The sequence below is a fragment of the Pteropus alecto genome, unplaced genomic scaffold (genome assembly GCF_000325575.1).
Source record: "Pteropus alecto unplaced genomic scaffold, ASM32557v1 scaffold110, whole genome shotgun sequence".
Lineage (NCBI taxonomy): Eukaryota > Metazoa > Chordata > Mammalia > Chiroptera > Pteropodidae > Pteropus > Pteropus alecto.
Genome location: NW_006431920.1, coordinates 10,644,258 through 10,664,268, shown reverse-complemented (window position 1 = coordinate 10,664,268; position 20,011 = coordinate 10,644,258). Strand labels below are relative to the sequence as shown.

General features: G+C 34.4%; 1 protein-coding gene across 2 annotated transcripts in view; it reads right to left on the bottom strand.

Moving 5' to 3' along the window:
- Nucleotides 1–20,011, bottom strand: part of USP37 (ubiquitin specific peptidase 37) — a 73,395-nt gene that overhangs the window by 5,724 nt on the left and 47,660 nt on the right. For both annotated transcript variants that reach the window (XM_006906721.3, XM_015585422.2), the window contains exons 17-22: nucleotides 18,655–18,720; nucleotides 15,807–15,948; nucleotides 13,297–13,552; nucleotides 7,047–7,213; nucleotides 4,494–4,554; nucleotides 1,260–1,375 (exon numbers count right to left, since the gene is read on the bottom strand). In XM_006906721.3, coding sequence (XP_006906783.1) covers nucleotides 1,260–1,375; nucleotides 4,494–4,554; nucleotides 7,047–7,213; nucleotides 13,297–13,552; nucleotides 15,807–15,948; nucleotides 18,655–18,720 — 808 coding nt within the window. The remainder of the gene's footprint in view (nucleotides 1–1,259; nucleotides 1,376–4,493; nucleotides 4,555–7,046; nucleotides 7,214–13,296; nucleotides 13,553–15,806; nucleotides 15,949–18,654; nucleotides 18,721–20,011) is intronic.

The window sequence follows — 20,011 nt, the reverse complement described above, 5'->3', positions numbered from 1 at the left end:
CTTTCAACTCTTCATTTGAATCAAAGCAAAACACTAAATTTAAATTTATAATTAAAGCTGACATGGTTAAGTTTCAGCATGTATGTAGTCAGATTTGATAAAATATCCAGTGGTTGATATTATTCATACCCTTTGACCCAAGAATTCTAATCCTTAAGAATGTATCCCGAGAAAATAATTCAAAAGAAGGAAAGAGTATATGTATAAAATTATTTACTGTAGCATTATCTTTAATAACAAAAAGTTGGAATAACAATAGGTGCAATAACAGTTAAACAGTTAGTGGTATAGCAACTCAATACTATATTATTCAGTTATTTTTAAGAAATCATGTGGGTCACCAACATGCTAACTTGTTTTCAAACCTACATGAATGCATATAGCAACCCAGCTCTATGAAAACAGGTACATTAACAGTTAAGTACTGGAAAATGGAATGAAAAAAATGAGGAGTTGCTGTGTTGCTGTAGGGATTAAAGGTGAACATTTACATTTTAAATATTTTTAAAAATGCTATTAAAATATTGCTAGTAAAAAAAAAACATCTGGAAAGAGATATTTCTGCACTGAGGCAGTACTATTAGGTATAATTTTGGGAAGGAATATAGCTATATCTAAACCAAAAATCATTAAAATATTCATAAACTTTGATGCAGTAATTTACTTCTAGAGATTTACTTGAAGAGAAGAAAAAATCCTAAATATACAAAACATTATATAATCTTATACAGTTCCTCAATGTATTATTTATTACAGTGAAAAAACAGAAACAACTTAAATACTCAATGATAGTTAAAAATTAAATAAATAGTATGTTCATTTGAGGGAATATAGTACAGCCATTAAAAATAAAATGTTTATAAACAGTCTTAAGCAATTCTTTAAGGAAAAAGAAGGATAAAGAAAGGTTCCAATGTGCTTCAGTTAATGATAATTAATGATAATTAATTCAACAATTTTTATAGTTTTGGTAACTATAGGTGATTAATATACATATGACTTTGAGAGTGATGTTACTCAGTTATTATTACCTAACATGCAAGTAAAGTGGTCAGGATGTACTTCTGTTTTTGTTTCATTTTGTTTTAAATCTTGTAAGAAATGAGGAGCAAAGGACAAGAGATAGGGAAGACCATTTGACGGCTGCCGAAGAGGCAGAAATGCACCTGTAATGGAAACTGACAGTGGGGCCTTTTAAGATAAAGAGCAGGAGTGATACTACCTGACCGGTTCTACTCAGGGAATAAAATGCCACCTACCTCAGCATTTCTTTTCAGTTCCTCAGCTTCAGCTTCTGTATATTCCATATCTAAAACATCCTCATTTCCAGAGTCCTCATCAGAACCCAACGAATCCAAGACAGAGTTGTTAAACTCTGAAGAACACAAAGACAGAGTCTTGTAAAATTTCTTGAAATAGACACAAAGAGATGATTAGGAAGATAAAAAAAAACAGCTTGAGTACACAATCATATAAGAAAACATAAAACATATTATTAGGGTTCCAATTCACCCAGCACACTTGGGAATAACAATGCAGGCACCACTCATCTGTAAAAGAAATGCTCCTTTTTCTTTTAAATATATTTATATGAAAGAGGATATAAGAAATAAAAGTGAAGAGAATATTAAAGATAATCCAATTTTATTAAATTCCATACTATATAAACCACATGTCAGGTTTGAAGTACACTGTGCATACTGTAGGGAACACCAGCAAATATAAATTATCTCACAGAAAAGAGACCATAAAGGTCAACATTCTTTCATTCTTTTTAATAGTAAATCATTTTTTGCAATTCAACAAAAATAAAAGAAATTCAACTTTTAACTCTTAAATTTCATCTAAAATATACTAAACAAACAAACAAATCCAAGATCTATTTTTTCTCTTTAAAAATGTACTTCCACTGGAAGAATCTCTCTTTACTAATGGCTTTAAATAAAGAATCCCAGGAGCATTTGTACACAAATGGCTCTTTGCTTTTAAATATAATTAATTCCACTAAAATCACAGTACAGAGTTGTTTAAAGGACATGAACGCCTAAGAACGGGAAGAAGAGGAAAAAAGACTACGTCCTCAAAATTCTAGAAGCTGAAAAGCAGATGGGTGACAGGCAGACTTAGAAGACCTAAGAAACCCAAAACCAAATCCTAAGCCAGTAATGGAAAAATTGAGAACCAATCCGATTCACATTACAGAATCTTCAAAAGACATTCGACTTGGAAGCACCAGGTACCTCTGAAACTGGAGGCTAAGGAGGGGATAAAAATAAGAATTAGGAGAAAGCTATTTGAGAAACAGACTCCTAGATCCACATTCCCCCACTTCATGCTGCTAGGCAATGACAAAAGTCTGGAGCTTTATTCTGTGGAGAGGGTAAAAGTCTCAGGATTGGGGGATGCTAGGCACACGGGAGGCCATGAGTACTATACTGAAAATGGGAGGGAGTAGGTAACAGTTTGCATATTGACGGATGACTATAACCTCTCACATTTTCTGCCCCAGCCCTATTCTTTACTTGGCTCTCAGAACTCTGGCAGCCGTATCTTTTACCTTTAGGTAAAGGTAAGAGGTTAAAAAACCCTTCTTTAGGAATCTGACCAGTCCAAGAGAAAGGATAAAATATTAACATCATTCCCCAAACAGTGTCATCCTGTAAAACTCAAAAGTTGACTAGTTATTCATGTGCTCTGAATGTCCAATCATCTTTTTAGTCTCCTATTCTTAACCATGACCTTGACAGTCAAGGATTATTAGATATCTGAGAAAAGCCTCCAATAAGAAATATAAAGACTATAATAAACACACGGGAAAGAGCAATCAGGAGGAAACAACCTATTCAGGGGCAGTAAATGTGAAATAAACAAACAAATGAACTTTATTTAACATTCTCAGAGAATTGAGACAGTATTGTTTCCATGAACCAAACCAAATCAAAAACAAACAAAAAACTCATAAAGAAGAAACATTCACAAATCAGTTCTTAAAAATTAGAAATATGACAGAAGTAAAAACTCATAAGAAGGTTTGGAGTTGGAGAAACTTCCCAGAGAGTAAAGTAAAATGATAAAAAGATGAAAAACTAAAGAGAAGGGAATTAAGAGGACCAGACTAGGAGGTCTGCATAGTAGGAGTTTCAAAATGAGAAAAAAAGAGAAAGTGGAAGGGAGGAAATGAAAATTTCTTAGAATTCAAGGAGAGAAGTTTCTAGATTAAAATGATCCATCAAGTACCCAGCCAAATGGATAAAAGAAACCCACGTCAAACACACTGCTGTGAAACTTCATCACAACAGTAATAGAGAAGATCCTACAAACTTTCAAAGACAAAAGAGGTCACATCAAGATAAAGAACAAACAGCTTAAGACTTTTCATAAGGCAACCCTGCAAACAAGACTTCCCCATTACCCAGCAGCATTAAGTTGGTGAGAAACAATACTTTCGCAATGACTGTAAACCTAGAATTCTATATTTGGCCAAACTATTAATCAATTACTAGAGTATAATGAAACTTGCAAGGTCTCCAAAAAAATCTTCTAAGTCACATCCCCTCTTTTCCAAGAAAACTACTTGGGATGCTCTCTATCAAAGCACAAGCAGACAAGAATGAGGAGTGAGATACAGGAAATGGGAGTCTCAGAGGAGAGAATTGGAGGGAATTCCCAGGAGAAAGATAAGGGAGATTTCAGGATAGCTGTGCATGGATGTAGAGGGCAACCAGTCCAGACTGGAGCAATATGACTTGAGACAGTCATCGCCACAGCCATAGTACCATCTTTTTAATCTGAGGACAGAATGCTAGCTTGAATTCTTATCTGTAACTGTCTCAACCATGTGCCAGTGAAATTCTTGCTCTTTCCTCCATGCCTAGAACACTCATTTTGTATCACTGAAGTGTTCTGCTTTGATCAATTTCTGAGAGCTGGAGAAAGACCACAGTGATCTTAGAAACAGAAAATGCAGAGTTAGCCCACTTTCCATGACTATATGTCCCTGTGGACCTCCAGCACCTGGTTCATCTATTAGGTCTGCCACATGCCATGACTATAGTGAACCCTATGCTTCTGACTTTGCCCAATGACTTCCCCAGAATGAGCTCTTGTAAATTCAGGGGGAAACTGAAGCACCACGTCTTCTCCTAAGAGTCTTTAACAGTGACAGTATTGTTCTTTTATACAGATGAATTACAGATAGATAGTCCTTGCTACTTAATTTTTCAAAATTAAAAAAATACATTGTTTAGGAATATGGATATAATAAATATTACTTTTAAAAAAAGCAAGCTACTGATGAATACAAATGTTAGAATAGTGGTTTTCTCTGGGAGAGAGGGCGAAGGGAGGGGTATCCAGGTAACTTCTAAAGTTCTTTCTTTACCTGGGAGGTGATCAAATTTGTTATTGTTATTAAAAATAACAAACACATTTCATATGCTCTTCTCTGTGATACATTTCACCATTTAAAAATGTAATTAAAATAATCTCCACACCTTGAAGACTTAATTCTGTAGCTCTTTTGAGGTCATCATCTTCTTTCTGTTCCCAAGCCTCCTAAAGGGACAAGAACAAAACTAAGGTAAAGAGGTATTGATTAAACTTATTTAATGAGGGTAAATTCAGTTGGTCTGGAAGTATTTGCTAATGTTTTCCAAAATCTTATGGATGTTTGGAATATGACCTTTTGAAGGATGTGGAGAAGTTCTTTACCTTTCCAACAATGTCCTCCTAAAATACAACCTTGGGAATTAAAAAGGCTTAAATGCTATCTCCTCTGGTCAGTGATATTTGGCTTGCCAACCAAAAGCCATTCAATATTACATTATGACATAATCCCCTTTCTTCTTACATGTATGAAATACCTGGCATATAGCAAATACTTAGCAAATTGCTCTTTTTCCTCTCCCCTGATTTATATAGCATTTGCTAATTTCCATGATATAAGTACTCCCATCCTGACCAATTTTAAGCTACTAATGTGACACTGAATGCAGGGTTGGAAAGAGGTTATGTATGGCCAATTTTAAGTAATCAACATGATGCTGAATGCACAGCTGGAGAGAGATGGATACAGCTGAGCTGACAGTGAGTTGGCTCTAGCACACCACTGACCCTAAGTCTATGACAGCAGGATAAACAATGTTTCCACAAGATATTTTTCATAGACTTTTATTTTTGTTCTTGCTAAAGAAACAAGACACATAATAGATGCTTGGTAAATACTAAATGAATGATGTTGACTGTTACTTTTCTAATACATTTGAGATTTTCTTAGAAAAATTAGTACCTCTAAACATGTCTCAATTAGATAATTAGAAAATGGAATAGGGAAATGCTGACTATAAAAACTTTTCCCTCTCATCTTCAGAGAAAAGGTAAGTTACAAATGATGCATGAATGAAAAAAGATAATTTAAGCAGAATTGTTTTATATTTGCCTCAATTCTAGACAAATAGAGTAAATTATATAAGAAACTTAGAATGAGCTATTCTGCATTATACTACTGGGAGCAATAACAGTGTGTTCAAGAAAGCAACAGAGATATTCTCTAACAGAAAATAAGATTACTTAGACTTATCCAAGTATATAAATAAAGCCTATGCTGAAACCAGAAAGAGACTCTTTTTTAGTTATTTATAGAATGATGCAGGTATACCAAACTAAATAAACTCCATCTTATAATCCTATCCTCACATCTGAGAAAAGATTGTTTTAACTGGGTCAGCTGACAAGAAATAACATATATATCTTTCATTTATGGAAAAGAGGGGTGCTGAATTTTTTCTTTTTCTGCACTATATGGTACTACTGGTAAGAAGTCAGATCTTGATCTTTCACATTATGTTTTCTAAAACAAATGATTACTATTATTTGTAAAACAGTTTGAACATGTATACATCTCGATAACAAGTCAGCTAGAAAGTTACTTCTTATAAATAAAAGGATATAGAGCAGCCTGCTCTGAAAAGGTTTTAAAGAAGCAGTTCTCAACCTTGGCTGCACATTAGAATCATTGGATGAAGTTTAAAAAAATACTTACAAAACAAAACAAACAATAAACAAATAAACAAACAAAAAACACACCAAAAAATATAGATGCCCAGCCTGTACATTAGAATCACTGAATGAAGTTTTTGAAAAAATCCTTATTAAAAACAAAAAACAAAAAAACCCCAACAACTAAAAAGTCTAGATGCCAAGACCACACCCCAGATCAATTTACATCAGATTTTCTTAAGGGCAAACAACCCAGAAATCAGTATTTTCTAAAGCTCCCCAGATAGAATTAATGTGCAGTTAAGCTTGAGACTCACTGTTCTAGAGAAATGAGATTTCTTAATCTGGTTATTTGTCCTAGAAATCTTGGTAAATTTTTATTACTAACACGATTTGGATTGCGTAAGAAAGAACCATGAAAATATCACCTTTAAACAGATACCTCAGATGACTGCAATCGTGCAAATCAACCAGCTTTGGCAAATATAAGCATAAAGAATTAAACACTGAAGAATAGATTAATACATAAAGAAAAGAACAGATAAAGGTTAACCTATACCTAATATCTAAATTTCAGATAATATTCAGATAATAGTCCTAAGGAATTTTATGTTCAAATAATAGCAAAGGACTCATATTGTGAGAAAAACGACTAAAACAAAGACATTGCCTTAAAATAGTAGTGATAAAATCACAGTGGTATATTGTCTGTTTCTACAGCCTGTAAAATAACATTGGACTGTGATGATCTATAACGACCCATCTTGCTTTGGCATGCAATGAATTGCAGTAATGGGAGGTAAACAACAATATATTTTGTTGCATTTGGATTCTCAAAAACAAAATCTATCAATGTTTGTTTCGAATCCAATGCAAAGCCACAAAGAAATGTTTGTTTGTTTGTTTTGGTGGATCAATGACTTATTGTAAGTAAATCACCTGGAACAATGCCTGATACATAGTAAGTGCTTAACAAATGTTAATTTTTGTGGTTGTTATTATTAGGTATGGAGAAAGTAGCAATATATATATACACATATATTTCTTACTTGCTCCTGAAGGCTCTGAGCCAATGCTTGCTGAAGCTCTTGCTCTTCCCTTTCACGCTCCATGTCATACTGCTGGAGCCAATCAACCTCTCCTTGAGATCCTTCTGGGGTTTTGTTTTCCTTATTCTCATCACAGTCTTTAGTTATCTCAGTAAAAGTGGCAGGATCTGAGGAAGGAGAACATAACATAACTGGGAAACTCCTAATAAACTGAATTCTCCGGACTAGAGTGACACCTACCGTTCAGAGAGTATTTCACCCGTTAACCTCAAACATAGTTTCTAGACTGACTATTTGGAATAAACAGTATGGTCATGATTTTGTTCTCGTTATTTGAATTGTGTTAGCAACAACATTTCATTATAATTCTTTCTCTCTCTCTCTCTCACCACGCCCCCCCTCCCCCTCTCTCTTCCCACACCTTCCCAAAGCAAAAATTCTCATCTTAACAAGTTAAGGAAAGTCTCATAAATAATTTGATCCACAAGAATTACCTTTACAGATTCATCTTATATGAACTATTTTAAAATTACTATATGCTGTTTATCTGCCCCCAAACTGCATTTTAACCATTCAAATAATACTTTTCTATGGTACAGACAACTCTGAAGCTTACAGAATCTTGGTTTTAGAAACTAAATCAGCAACTATTTATCATTTTTTGACTGTATTGAATTACTAACTGAATATTTACTATTAAAACTCACTATTCATTAAAAGAGAAAAAGAAACTAAGGATATATTAAGTACAAAAAGCAGTATGATCCCAATTTAAAAAATTATACTAGAATTGTCAATGATTTATTCTTTTCCTCCATTCTTGGAAGAACAATAATTTCCATAGCTCTGAAGCCTATATAACCCAACCTGTCCCTTTGGCCTTAGTTTATAGAACCAGGAATAAATATTGGAGTCAATCGATTGGATTAGTTCTGGAAATGTGGAACGAAGACATTCAAAGTAAGGTGATGTTGAGCATTTCAAGTGGAAGAAAGACCTGGGAGCTAAGAGTACTATCTTAGGGCATAACATGAGTATTATTACGTTTAGTATCAAAAGATGCTAAAAAAAAAAAAAAAAAAAGTGAGAGAGGCACAATTTTCCTTAACCAATAATTTTTACCACTCAATGTACCAATGTACCTCACACAGTGCTGGAATTACACTAGCAATTAATCTGTGTGATAGAGAACACATAAAGTTCATTTTGAGATGCTAAAATTAATATAATTTGTCTTTAAGACAAGACTGTCAGATGGACAAGATTGGATACAAAAATTACTTAAGATCTGCAACAAATATGACCACAAAATAATGGTATACTTTTAAGGAACTTGAACAATGGGGCAAAGGGGAACCATACGTTAAAATGCAATATTCTTATACTGAATCTATCATCTGCCTCTACCCCCACCCCCAGCTGAAACCTGCTCCTTTCCTACATTCTATATTTCAGTGAATAGGATCACTGTCCACATACAGTTGTGTGTTTTTGAAAAGAGAAACCTGGGGCTCATTCTGACTTCTCATTTATTCCTCTTATCAAGTAACTCATTATTTCATAAGTACCCCTTGAATCTATCAACTTTTTTTCTTTTCAGTGCCAAAACTTCACCTTAGGGCACCATTAACTTTTGGGCTGGACCACTACGACAACTTCCTAATAGGTCTCACAGGATTACTTTGGTTCTTCTCTAATTTATAAGCTGCACTGCAGCCAGAATGACCTTTTCCAAATATAAATTTTTATCAAACACTTGTTTGTTTAAAATTATCCAAGAACTTCCTAATGCTTTTGAAATGAAAGTCCGAAGTACTAAATATGAACTTATGCCATGTAAAAACTGGAGACTGCATACCTCTCTAGTCTCGTCTCTTCCTTTTCCCACTCAACACTATGCTCCAGTCATGCAGACCATTCTGTTTTATAGGTGGTAAGGGAGAAGCATTTGAGTGGTTAAACCACTTCATGCAGATCATTCTGAACTTTTTTTTAGGTCCACTAGCTTGTCATGGCTTTTCTCATGTCTGGGCCTTTGCCACACTCTTCCGTCTAGTTACTGTCTGGAGACAGTGAAACCGTGTGATTTATGCTTCAGAAAGATTACTCTGGCTGCTTTGTTCATGAAACAAGGTCTGTAGGAGGCAAGAGTGGAAGAAGGGGCATTGGAATCAGTTGCAGTGGCCCAGGTGAGACATGGAAGACAAGGCACAGTTGATTGGGCTTACTGATGGACTGAATGCAAGGTGTGAAGTAAAACAAAAATATCTAGGGAGACATATTTTTTGGCCTGAGCAAATAGATTTATAATGGTACCATTTGCGGATATGGGAAAGGCATATTTGTGGGGATGGGAGGAATAAAAAGTAAACAGCTAAATAGACATTTCAGGTAGGCATTTCAATATACAAGTTTAAAGTTCAGGGGAGAAATCTAGGCTAGAAATATTGATTTGATTTTTCATCAGTATGTGAGGCAGTAGCACTATATGAGATCACTTAGGGAGAGAGCTTAAGTAAAAAAGACACGGCTAAGGACAGTGTCCTGGGAATACTCCAACAATTAGAGTTCTGATGAGCCAAACAAACCAAAAAAACCTGAAATGAGTAGTTGGTTTAGTAGGAAGAAAGAACCCCATGAGTGTGGTGTGATGGAAGCTCAGAAAAAAGTTTATAAAGTTTTAAATGTTACGGAAGGAGTGGTAGACTGAAACACCACTAATGTAAACCTGATAAACACCATTTTGGTGGAGTGCTGGGGATGAAAGCCCACTTGGAGAGGGCTGAGGAGAGAATGGGAGGTGGTAAGAAAGCAGAGAGAATGAATTAAACAACTCCCAAAGAATTTTGCTGTGAGGAGAACACAGAAAGGGGGCGGGTAGCTGAAGGGGAACATAAAGTCCTAAGAGGGTTTTTTAAAGATGGGTGATACTGAAACGCAACAGGAATAATTTAGAAGAGTGGGAAGAAGCTGTAGAAGAGAAAGAACATAATTTAAAAAGTGAAAGTGAATGAGATTCTGGCTAGGAACGGAGGGACTGGCCTTAGATAAGGACAGGGACATTTCCACCATAATGAAAGTAAAGGCAGTTTTCATCTGACTGAATCTACTTTCTCTGAAAAGTATATCACTAAGTTATGAACATAGAGTGTGTGTGAAAGGAAAACTGGAGATTTGAGGAAGATATCATAAAGACTAAGAAAATAAATTTACTAAAGAGGTGAAATCAAAAGAGTAGCATTTGGTATTCACTTAAGAGTCTAGTCATGAATCTGAGGAAAGTCTGGTCAGCAGTTTGGTGATTTTCCTCCCGCAAGCTTCCGCTGCTTGGGTGTAGGCACAGAATAAGAAGCTAGCTGAGTTGGAAGACTGGGTTTTGTCAGGTGACTACGACGGAAAAGAGAAAGGAGATAAAGGAGGACTACAGTATGGCATACAGACCGGGCAAGGAAGTGATGGCAAGAGTGGGGTAATGAACAGCAATAGAGTGAAAGTCGAAGGAATAGAAGTCTTTAATAAGATCAAATAATTGTTGAAATAAGAATATGATGCTTGGTGAGCTGGGAGGAGAGAAGGGTTAAAGGATATTTGAAATGAAGATTTCTAAGGTGGTACAGTTACTAAAGATTAACTAAGTCTAGGGAAGTGGTTCTCGAACTTCAGCATGCATCAGAATCGCCTGGACTAAAATCACGGAATGTTGAGACCCATATCTAGGATTCTAAATTCAGGAGGGTGTGTGGGGTTTTTTTGGCGGGGGGGGAGGGCAAGAAGGGCATTTCCAGCACGTTCCCACATGATGCTGATGATCTGGGGACACACTTTGAGAACCACTGGTCTAGATTATGACTGTTGTCAGTAATCAAGATGGGGTAGAAGAAAAACTCTTCGAAATTAAGATCAAGTATTGAGAAACTAGGTTGGTGAATGAGCACTTATGATGATGAAGGCCCTAACAATGTTGATGCGAGTGACTAGAAGGTAAAAGATAGCTACATAAGAGAAAATAGGTGACAAAGTCTGATGTCACGTACAAAGCCAGAATTTTTGTAGGATAAAAGGTGACAAGCAGTTGGAAATGGCAATGGGTAACAAGGAGAAACCTATCCCATCTACAGCCTCTGAGGTCTTAGGGTATGGGGGAAAAAAACCCAGCTTATACTTAAAGAACTATAGGACAACCAATAATAGAAGCCTTTCAAAGAAAAATTCGCCTCAACTAGAGACTAAAGGAACCTAACAACCAAACATTGTAGGTAAACTTTGGGCTCTAGATTTAAAGAAAAGTATAAAAAATATTTTGGAATTGTGGGCTGTATTTGGAATTATACACAGAATTACTATTAAATTAATATTCTTAGGTGTGATAATTATTACATAGGAAAATTTCTATATAGTTATGAGATTCAGGCTTAAGTGTTTTAGGATAAAGTGTCATGATACCCTTAATTTCAAATGATTCCAATAAAAAAGTGGTGTGTGTGTGTGTGTGTACAGTCTCCAAGGATGGCCTCCAATGAACCAGGCATACGGGTATTCCCTCTCGTGTAGCCCTCCTCACAATGAACTGGGCAGACCCTGTGAGGGCTTTAACCAATAAAATGTGTTGAAATTGATTCTATGCTAATTCTGAGCCTAAACATTATGAAGGCCTGGCAGTTTCCCCTTTTGTGCTTTCGGGAGTCCTGAGCTGTCATGTAAGAAGCTTGGCTACCCTGCTGGAGAGATCACATGAAGAGGGAGAGGCTCTGAGATTACATGAAAAGATGAAGGGAAGATAGGGAAGGAGATAGGCAGAGGGAGGAGATGGGAGGAACAGAGGGAGGTACAGAGTATTGAAGAGAGGAATGGAGAGGGTATCTAGCCATCCCAGTGGACCCTTCAATCCACCTGTGATTAATGATTTTGATAATCTCAGTGTTTTCCACTGGCATAGATAATCTAAAACTAATTGTACATAACTTCCTTTCTTAATTTTAAGAAGATGTAGAACTGAACAAAAAATTAAAATAAAGAACTGAAAGCAGGAAATAAATCGGCAAGGGACAAAAGCACTAATATTAACCAATGATATCTAAGGGGAGTGACTATAATTTTAAAAAGAGAAGGGGATTTCATAACAATACTTGCATCAAGAGGGAAAAAAAGAAGGACCGCCTATAAACAAAAATCATCGGCTTTTTGTTTCCAGATAAAGTGAGGATATACTAATCTTTATTTAGCTTGCACATAAAATAATTCAAAAGTGATGATGCCCTGACCCCAAGGATACAAAAGATAATTCTGTGATATGCCACTATTCTCTTCATCTCCAAAATCCTAGGTTTGATGTACTGAAACACATTAGCAACTAAATATATATAGATATTAAGGCTATCAGGAGAAAAAAATTAGAGTTGGCCATAGGAAGAGGTAGTAAAAATTTTCTGCCTAAAAATCTTAAAATACCCATAGTACAAGGCAAAGAGGCTCAGGTTTGTTGTTCTCATTGATAACTTGAAGGAGAATGGAGAACTTTAAGTATTTACAGAGTTGGCTCTCCATATCTGGGGGGTTCTGTATCTACAGCTTCAACCACTGATGGAAAATACTTGAAAAAAAACCTGTTACCTTGTTGCTGGTATGTACAAGTAGTTAGGCCTAGGATTACTGCATCTGGACTGAACATGTACAGACTTTTTTTACTTCTCATTATTCTTTAAACAATACAGTACCAACAACTATTTCCATAGCATTTACATTACTTTAGGCATTATAAGTAATCTAGAGATGATTTAAACTATATGGGAAAAAGTACATATGTTATATGTAAATACTAAGCCATTTTATATAAGGGATTGGCGTATCTGCGAATTTTGGTATCTGTAGGGGTCCTGAAACCAATCCCCGTGAATACTGAGGGATGACTGTACACTAAAACTTGGTATAGATTCATATATCGAAAAATGAAGAAAGAATTGCACATATTTCTGAGAAAGCAGTGGTAAGAGACAAGTGTTCCAAAACTGACACAAACATTTACTAAATGCACTAATACTACCTACCTTTCCTTTTGATGTGCACCTAAAGGGATATGGCACTAGCCTCTGGGCACTACTTACATTATTTACTTCTCATTTTTTAAACTGTTAAAAATATCATGAAAATATTATTAGTTGTTATATATTATACAGATCCATCTCACCTCCCATTATTTAAGGCTCTGGAACACAGTTGTATCTTGTTTAACAGATACCTTCACTAAACCTACCTGGCTCTGTGATTGTTTTGGGTTTCTCTGTTTCCACAGGCTCTGAATTTTCAGGCATTTCTTGAATATCATCCTCTGCAAATCCAGTATCTGGGCTGCTGGTTGGTTTATCATCATCTTCATGACTCAGAGTCGGTGAAGCTTCTCTCTTACTTATCTCTAAAACAGCTGCTAGAAGCTCTTCTTCACTCATTCCATCAAATCCTGAGTTTTCCAATTCGGACTTATCAGGCTCTAGTCTACATGATTTTGAATCCTGAAAAAGAGAGTTACTTTTATAGGAAACCAGCATGCCTACAAATGTTAATCTTAAGAGTTTAAAGTGAGTTTACTATATTTCTAAAAAGGTTCCTTTCTTTGATGCTTTGGGTTATTTAATAATAAACTCACTAGCAAACCTAATATTCTTTTAATAATAACTACATAGAGATAATAACTACATATGCTTATTTTCTTGATTATAATAATATTAAGTACACTCTTTGTAAGAATGTGGAAAATACATAAGAATAATAAAATAAATTTACCCAAAATCTACCAGAGGTAATACTGCAAGTATTTTTGGCGTGTGTCTTCCAGACACACATAGATTATACTGTAAATATTGTCACTATACCTAATGTTTCTTTTTAAATATTGGCAGGTCTTATTTATTTATTTTTTTTTTTTGATAAATGAGAAAAAACTACATCACCATTATGTAAATATTCTGAAGTTATTTTCTGAATAACTTTTGTTTCTTGGGGAATTTCTGACTTTATGTGATTTCTCATTCAAGGTGGCAACCACAAACTACCTCTAGCTTTAAAGTAAGATGGGAAACAAGTTAGAACAAAAAATAATGACTAAACATGCAGAAACAAAGTGTAGCATAAGGAAAATAGTCAACAATGTTGTAATAAATATGTAAAGGGAAGAAGGGTGCTAGATTTAGTGGGGTGATCACTTTGTGAGTGATCTCTAATCACTGGGCTGTACAACTGAGACTAATATGTTATTGTATGCCAACTATAACTGGAAAAAAACTCATTGAATTGTAAAATGTAAATATGAAAAAAAATAATAGCATAGTTCTCCAAAAGGGAGTATAAACAAATCCTTCTCATGTATACATATTCTTACTTTGAGGACTATATACATATACATATTCCTAGCTTGAGGACAATTTGTTCTCATATGCTTGTTTAGAGATTGTAATGCAATGTAGATATGTAGCAAGCAAATGTTTTACAACTGAAATTGGTAAATCTTTTACTTAGAACTATCCCAGAAATTTCAATAAATAAGCAAAACAAAACAAAAAAACTACTAAAATAATTATCTTACCAAAAAGGAGGTTTAAAATCAAACAGTTGCATGAGATGCTGCAAACTCCTTGTATATTCAAAATATTAACTATCATTATGTGTCAAGATAGAAGATAATGTAGTTATTCCTTCCCACCCATTATTTAAACCTTTAGTTTATGTGGTTAGCCTGTTGATGTAAAATGTTTATTACGGTTTCCCCATATTAACCATTAGTACCAAAATAAAGCAAGTAATTATTTGAAGACCCATATGTAAAAGTAGTTTTGAAGGTTAGCGGGTGAAAGCAATTTATCTACAACTTTCATTCCTTAAATGTCTCAATTCTGGAAAAAACCCAGGCATCCAATTATAGATGAATGTATAAAGAAGATGTGAGATATATATATATATATATATCTCAACATATATCAATCACATCTTCTTTACCCATTTACATATACTTATATATATCATATATATAAGTATATGTAAAATGCAGTATTATTCAGCCATAAAAAAAGAAATCTTGCCGTGTATGACAACATAAATGGACATGGAGGGCATTATGCTAAGTGAAATAAGACAGAGAAAGATACATATCACATGATCTCACTTATATGTGAAATCTAAAAACAAACAAACAAACAACAAACTAACAAACAAAAAACCCCTAAGCTCTTAGATACAGAGAACAGATTGGTGTTTGCCAGAGGAGGGTGGTGAAGGGTGTGTATATATGTGTGAAAGGGATCGAAAGGTACAAATCTCCAGTTGTAAAATAAATAAGTCATGTGATGTAATGTACAGTATGGTGACTACAGTTAATAATATTGTATTGCATATATGAAAGTAGCCAAGAGAGTATATCTTAAAAGTTCTTATAAGAACAAGAATTTTAGGGGGTAACTATGTATGGTAATGGATGTTAAGCAGACATACTATGGTAATCATTTCACAATATATACAAATATCAAATCTTCAAGTTATACACATGAAACTAATATATGTTAATTATACTTCAATTAAAAAAAGTCTCAATCCATCTTTAAACAGACTGATTTTGTAGCTACAGAAAGTACATTCTAAAACTAGTGTTTGAACAAATCCATTAAGTTTGTAATCTGTGTATTAAGTTTGCTGATGCTGGATATGAAAGGCATTTGTTTCTACAGTAAGAGCTATACAAATCTTTGTCAGATATTTTGATAAGAAATTACTTACTTTTTCCAGGTCTTCCTGCTGCTGTTCACAGCCTGGCATATCGCAAAGTCTCTGGCTAAGGGCCACAGAGCGTTTTAGCTCATCTTCACTGTCTGAATCAAGACACAAAGCCAAGGAGCTCTTGGATTTGAAGGAGAAATTCCTATAATTTAAGAAAAAAAAAACCTATATAAGTCTGATAAATAAGCATTTGTCCTTGTTATTCTTTTGATGCACAAATAACAAAATAAAACAAAAAGCTTTTCTATTATAGAAAATTACTTAACAGAAAAAAAGATATATCAAAAAGGTATATTTATGCATTACCTTTGTCCCACTCCAAAAGAGTCATGCTTTGAAAATGAGACAACTCTTACGCTATTACATATCATCAGTAAACCAATCACACTTTGTGCCTTTTTTCTTTTAATGATCAACCCCAAAGAAGTTTGTTACTGTCTTTATAAAACAAGTACTCTACTGAAAGCATGCAGACATAGCAATGAATAAATGTTTTTGACAACAGAGTGCATGAGGACTAATTTTTGATCTTTTAAATTATGATTCATGTATTTTAAAATTAACAGTAACATTCCACTTATCCATTATATGTAGGTCAGACTTCTGGCAACCTCTACCTTCCAGAACACAGGGATTCAAAAGTAAGAAAAAAGGCTTCTGAGGAAGGCAGCAGTTTCAAAGCCCATGCACTTTACTCTTTAGACAGGGACCCTTTTTTCCCAGGAAGTGATGTATTAAATAACGAGCAAGTTCATCAAGAAATGAGAGCTAAGAAGTGAGAGAGAATAACCACAAAAAGGGCAAAAAAGAATTATAAAGTCAATTAATGTAAAGGTAAACTGTATTGTAAGAATTAAGAGCCTCTGAGGGCAATAGCATACGAAAACACAGTGCATAACTGATAGTCATAATGCTAATTCTAAGTCATTACAATATAATTAAGGTATCTTCGGTATATTTTATTTAAAATGTATGGAATTCTCTAAAGTCATAGAATACATAGCCACCTAAAATGGTTAAAAAATTTTAAGATTAACACTTAAAAAGGCAAGCTTCATTTACGTGGAATATCAAATATCATTCTTCAATGATACCAGATAAGTAAGGTGTTACTGTGTTGTCTTCTAAGTGAGCTGAAAATAAACTAAAGGAAAAAGTGGTAAAGGTCAAAGAGCACAAACTTTCTTTGATGGAGGTTAACATAAATTCATATGCTATACTAAAAAAAAGTAAAATGGAAATTGGAAAAATGCAATTAATCTCAAGGTGAAAACTGTAAATAAACATATAGAATGATGGCACCAAGAAATAAGAGGCCACAATGGAAACCAGGAGAACTGCATAGCAATGTAGATCAAAGAAAAGAGGCAAGTGGTCAGTGATAAGCCCAAATATATAGTCTGTGGCTGAGAGCAGCCAGGATATCACTGCACTCTAGCCTGAACACTTGAATAGCCTCCCATTATGTCTTCAAAAGGGTTTTAGTATAACTTAGAAATAGCCAATTAGCCATCTTAATTCTTCATTTCTGATTTCATGCTTACCAAGCAAAACTGAACATATTAATTTTTTTTTATCCATGTACATACTTTGTGAAGGAGGGTGACACCTGGCTACTAATGTACCAGGGTCAAATGTGACAAAGGACATTGTAGAAGAACTAATGGTATTCTGGTTCATAACTCAGCCTCTTTTAAGTTTGATCGGCATGACAGATCTTCTAGGGCCTAATCCTTTATTGACCAGCTCTCAAATTCTCATACCAATAGACCCTGGAGAACAGATGACCATGCCAAGTATAATGATGCCCAATGAAACCACCTCTTTCTTGAAACTATAGTGATCTGGTACATAAAGAGTGCATTCCATTAATAGTTACTATATTCACAGAAGGCAGCTTGCCTGTAGTAATGAAAAATATTCATCCTGTAAATGCATCACTTGCTCACTTTCTAAGCAGCCAAGTGGTATTGCTCATTTGTATCTTGAGAACGGGCAAGAGTATTCATATCGGTACCATTTCAGATTTCTAGTCATGTTAGTCATCTGGTTTTAATTGCACTGAAAAATAATTAACAGGAGGAAAAGAAAATAGCAGTTCCCAAATGTCATTTTATGGTTATATAAGACCCCCCCAAAGCCCTTAAACAACAAAGTGTCTCTTTTTTAAAAGTACTTTGGATCACCAAATTTTTAGAAGAACTAATTTTAAAGACCAATGACAAGCAAGTCATTTAGAATTGTCTAATCAGGAACTGTGGTTCTAGTTTAATCACAGTTTAAGCAATCTAGTTTAATTGCTTCCCTTCTTGATCTTAAGCAAAATAAAAAAACAAAACAAAACAATAAAACATTTGTAGAACAGCTACATTCCAGTGTGTGTTTATTTTCCTATCTCCATTCAGAACAGCTCCATTTCGGTGCCTAAGAAAGAAGTCCCAGACTGGCTAGCAACAGATAAAAAGACATTTTGGGATCTCCACGTGTATCTCTGAAGAATGGTGCTTTACACCAACAGAGGTTATTTCATCCCTTCAATCCTTAAAATTCCTCCTCATCAGTCAATTTCTAGAGTTTTAGGATGAAAATTTTACATATTAACACATGATTTAAGAAGTTTCAGAACAACGTTTTGAGAGGATTATTTAAAGTTGTTTCACTGTTAAAAACTTGTTAGACCCTAGATAATAATTTAAAACAGATTCAGGAAAATTCCAAAGTATAGTAATACAGAGCAGTTATCATGCAACAAGAGAAACAAAGAAAAGGGGAGGGGATCCTCTTGGAAATTAGGGTAAGTCAAATCCTTAAAAATACAAATTCTGGGTACATAAGAAATATAACTCACTTTGAAGGTGTAGAAGGGCTGGTGATGCAGGAATTCACCATTTGACAGGCTTTCAATGGTCTAGAACTTCAGAAAATTAGAAAATATATAATATATATAATTACAATATCAAAAATATATTAACTTACAAAATGAATTATTTTACTACTGACCCATATATATCCTCTTGAAAAGGAAACAATTATAATACTTTTACTAGCAATAGAAGCCAAAAGAGAAAACAAAATACCATCTCTGGCCTCTCCTGATCTAGTGACCTAAATATTTAAACAGCATTGGAAACGAAGTCAAATGTAATGCATATGAAAAGAACTTGGGAAAAATTATCTTGTCTTAGTTCTTTACTTTTAGGCAATAAAATAATAATAGCTCTCATTTATTGAAGACTTACTAGATGTCAGGGACTGTAGTAAGAACTCGTGTATATTATTACCTCATTTAATGTTCACAACCACCATATTATTTTAACTACAGATACGTCAAGGAATTTGTCCAAAGTCTTAAAGAGCCTACATTGCCAGAAAGAGTAATAACTTATCCAGCAGAGGGCAGCTGCATCAAGCAAAAACAAAAACAAAACAAAACAAAACACCCAACAATCAAAAAACAAAACAAAACAAAACAAAAACCAAAAACCCACACCTATTCCAAAGAAAGGCCGTAAGAGAAAATCCAGAAACACTAAGACTCTCTGGGAACATGTCTTTATTAGTAGATCCATTAAGGCCTTTAATGTAAACTTATATGATGTGATATATATTTCAATAATTAACCCAAGGAGAAATACATTTTACAAAACTGCATCAATTCATGTCGGCAAATGTTCACTTTCTGAAATGTCTATTATTCCACTTTAGCCAAGAGACCTGGCTCTTCCAGTTACTAACTATATGACCTTAAGAAAATTACTTAATTTCTTTGGATCTCCTCTGCAAAATTAAGAACTCAGACAAAATCTCTAAAATCTTTTTCACTTCTAAAGTTCTAAACCTTATGATTCTATCAAACTAAAGTTCAAGTATATAAAAAGAACTAAAGTATATGGCTCCAAAGTAATGCAAGTATTCAGAAGAAAGAGCAACATTAGAGAAGTCTTAAGGTTTTCTCAGCATACATGATGAAGCAAAATCAAAAATAAAAGTTACTTCATTTCTCCTGGAAAAATTTCTAGCAGCCACTTAAGTTCTTCACTCCCACTGGTGATAATACATTTATGAAGACACAATCTATTTTTGGGACTCTAGCATAACATTTACTATACTGTTTCCCAAATTTACATATCCTAAAGAGTAAGCAAAGGCATTTGTTAAAAATATCGATTCCCAAACGCTATCTTAGATCTAATTAAACTTCTAGG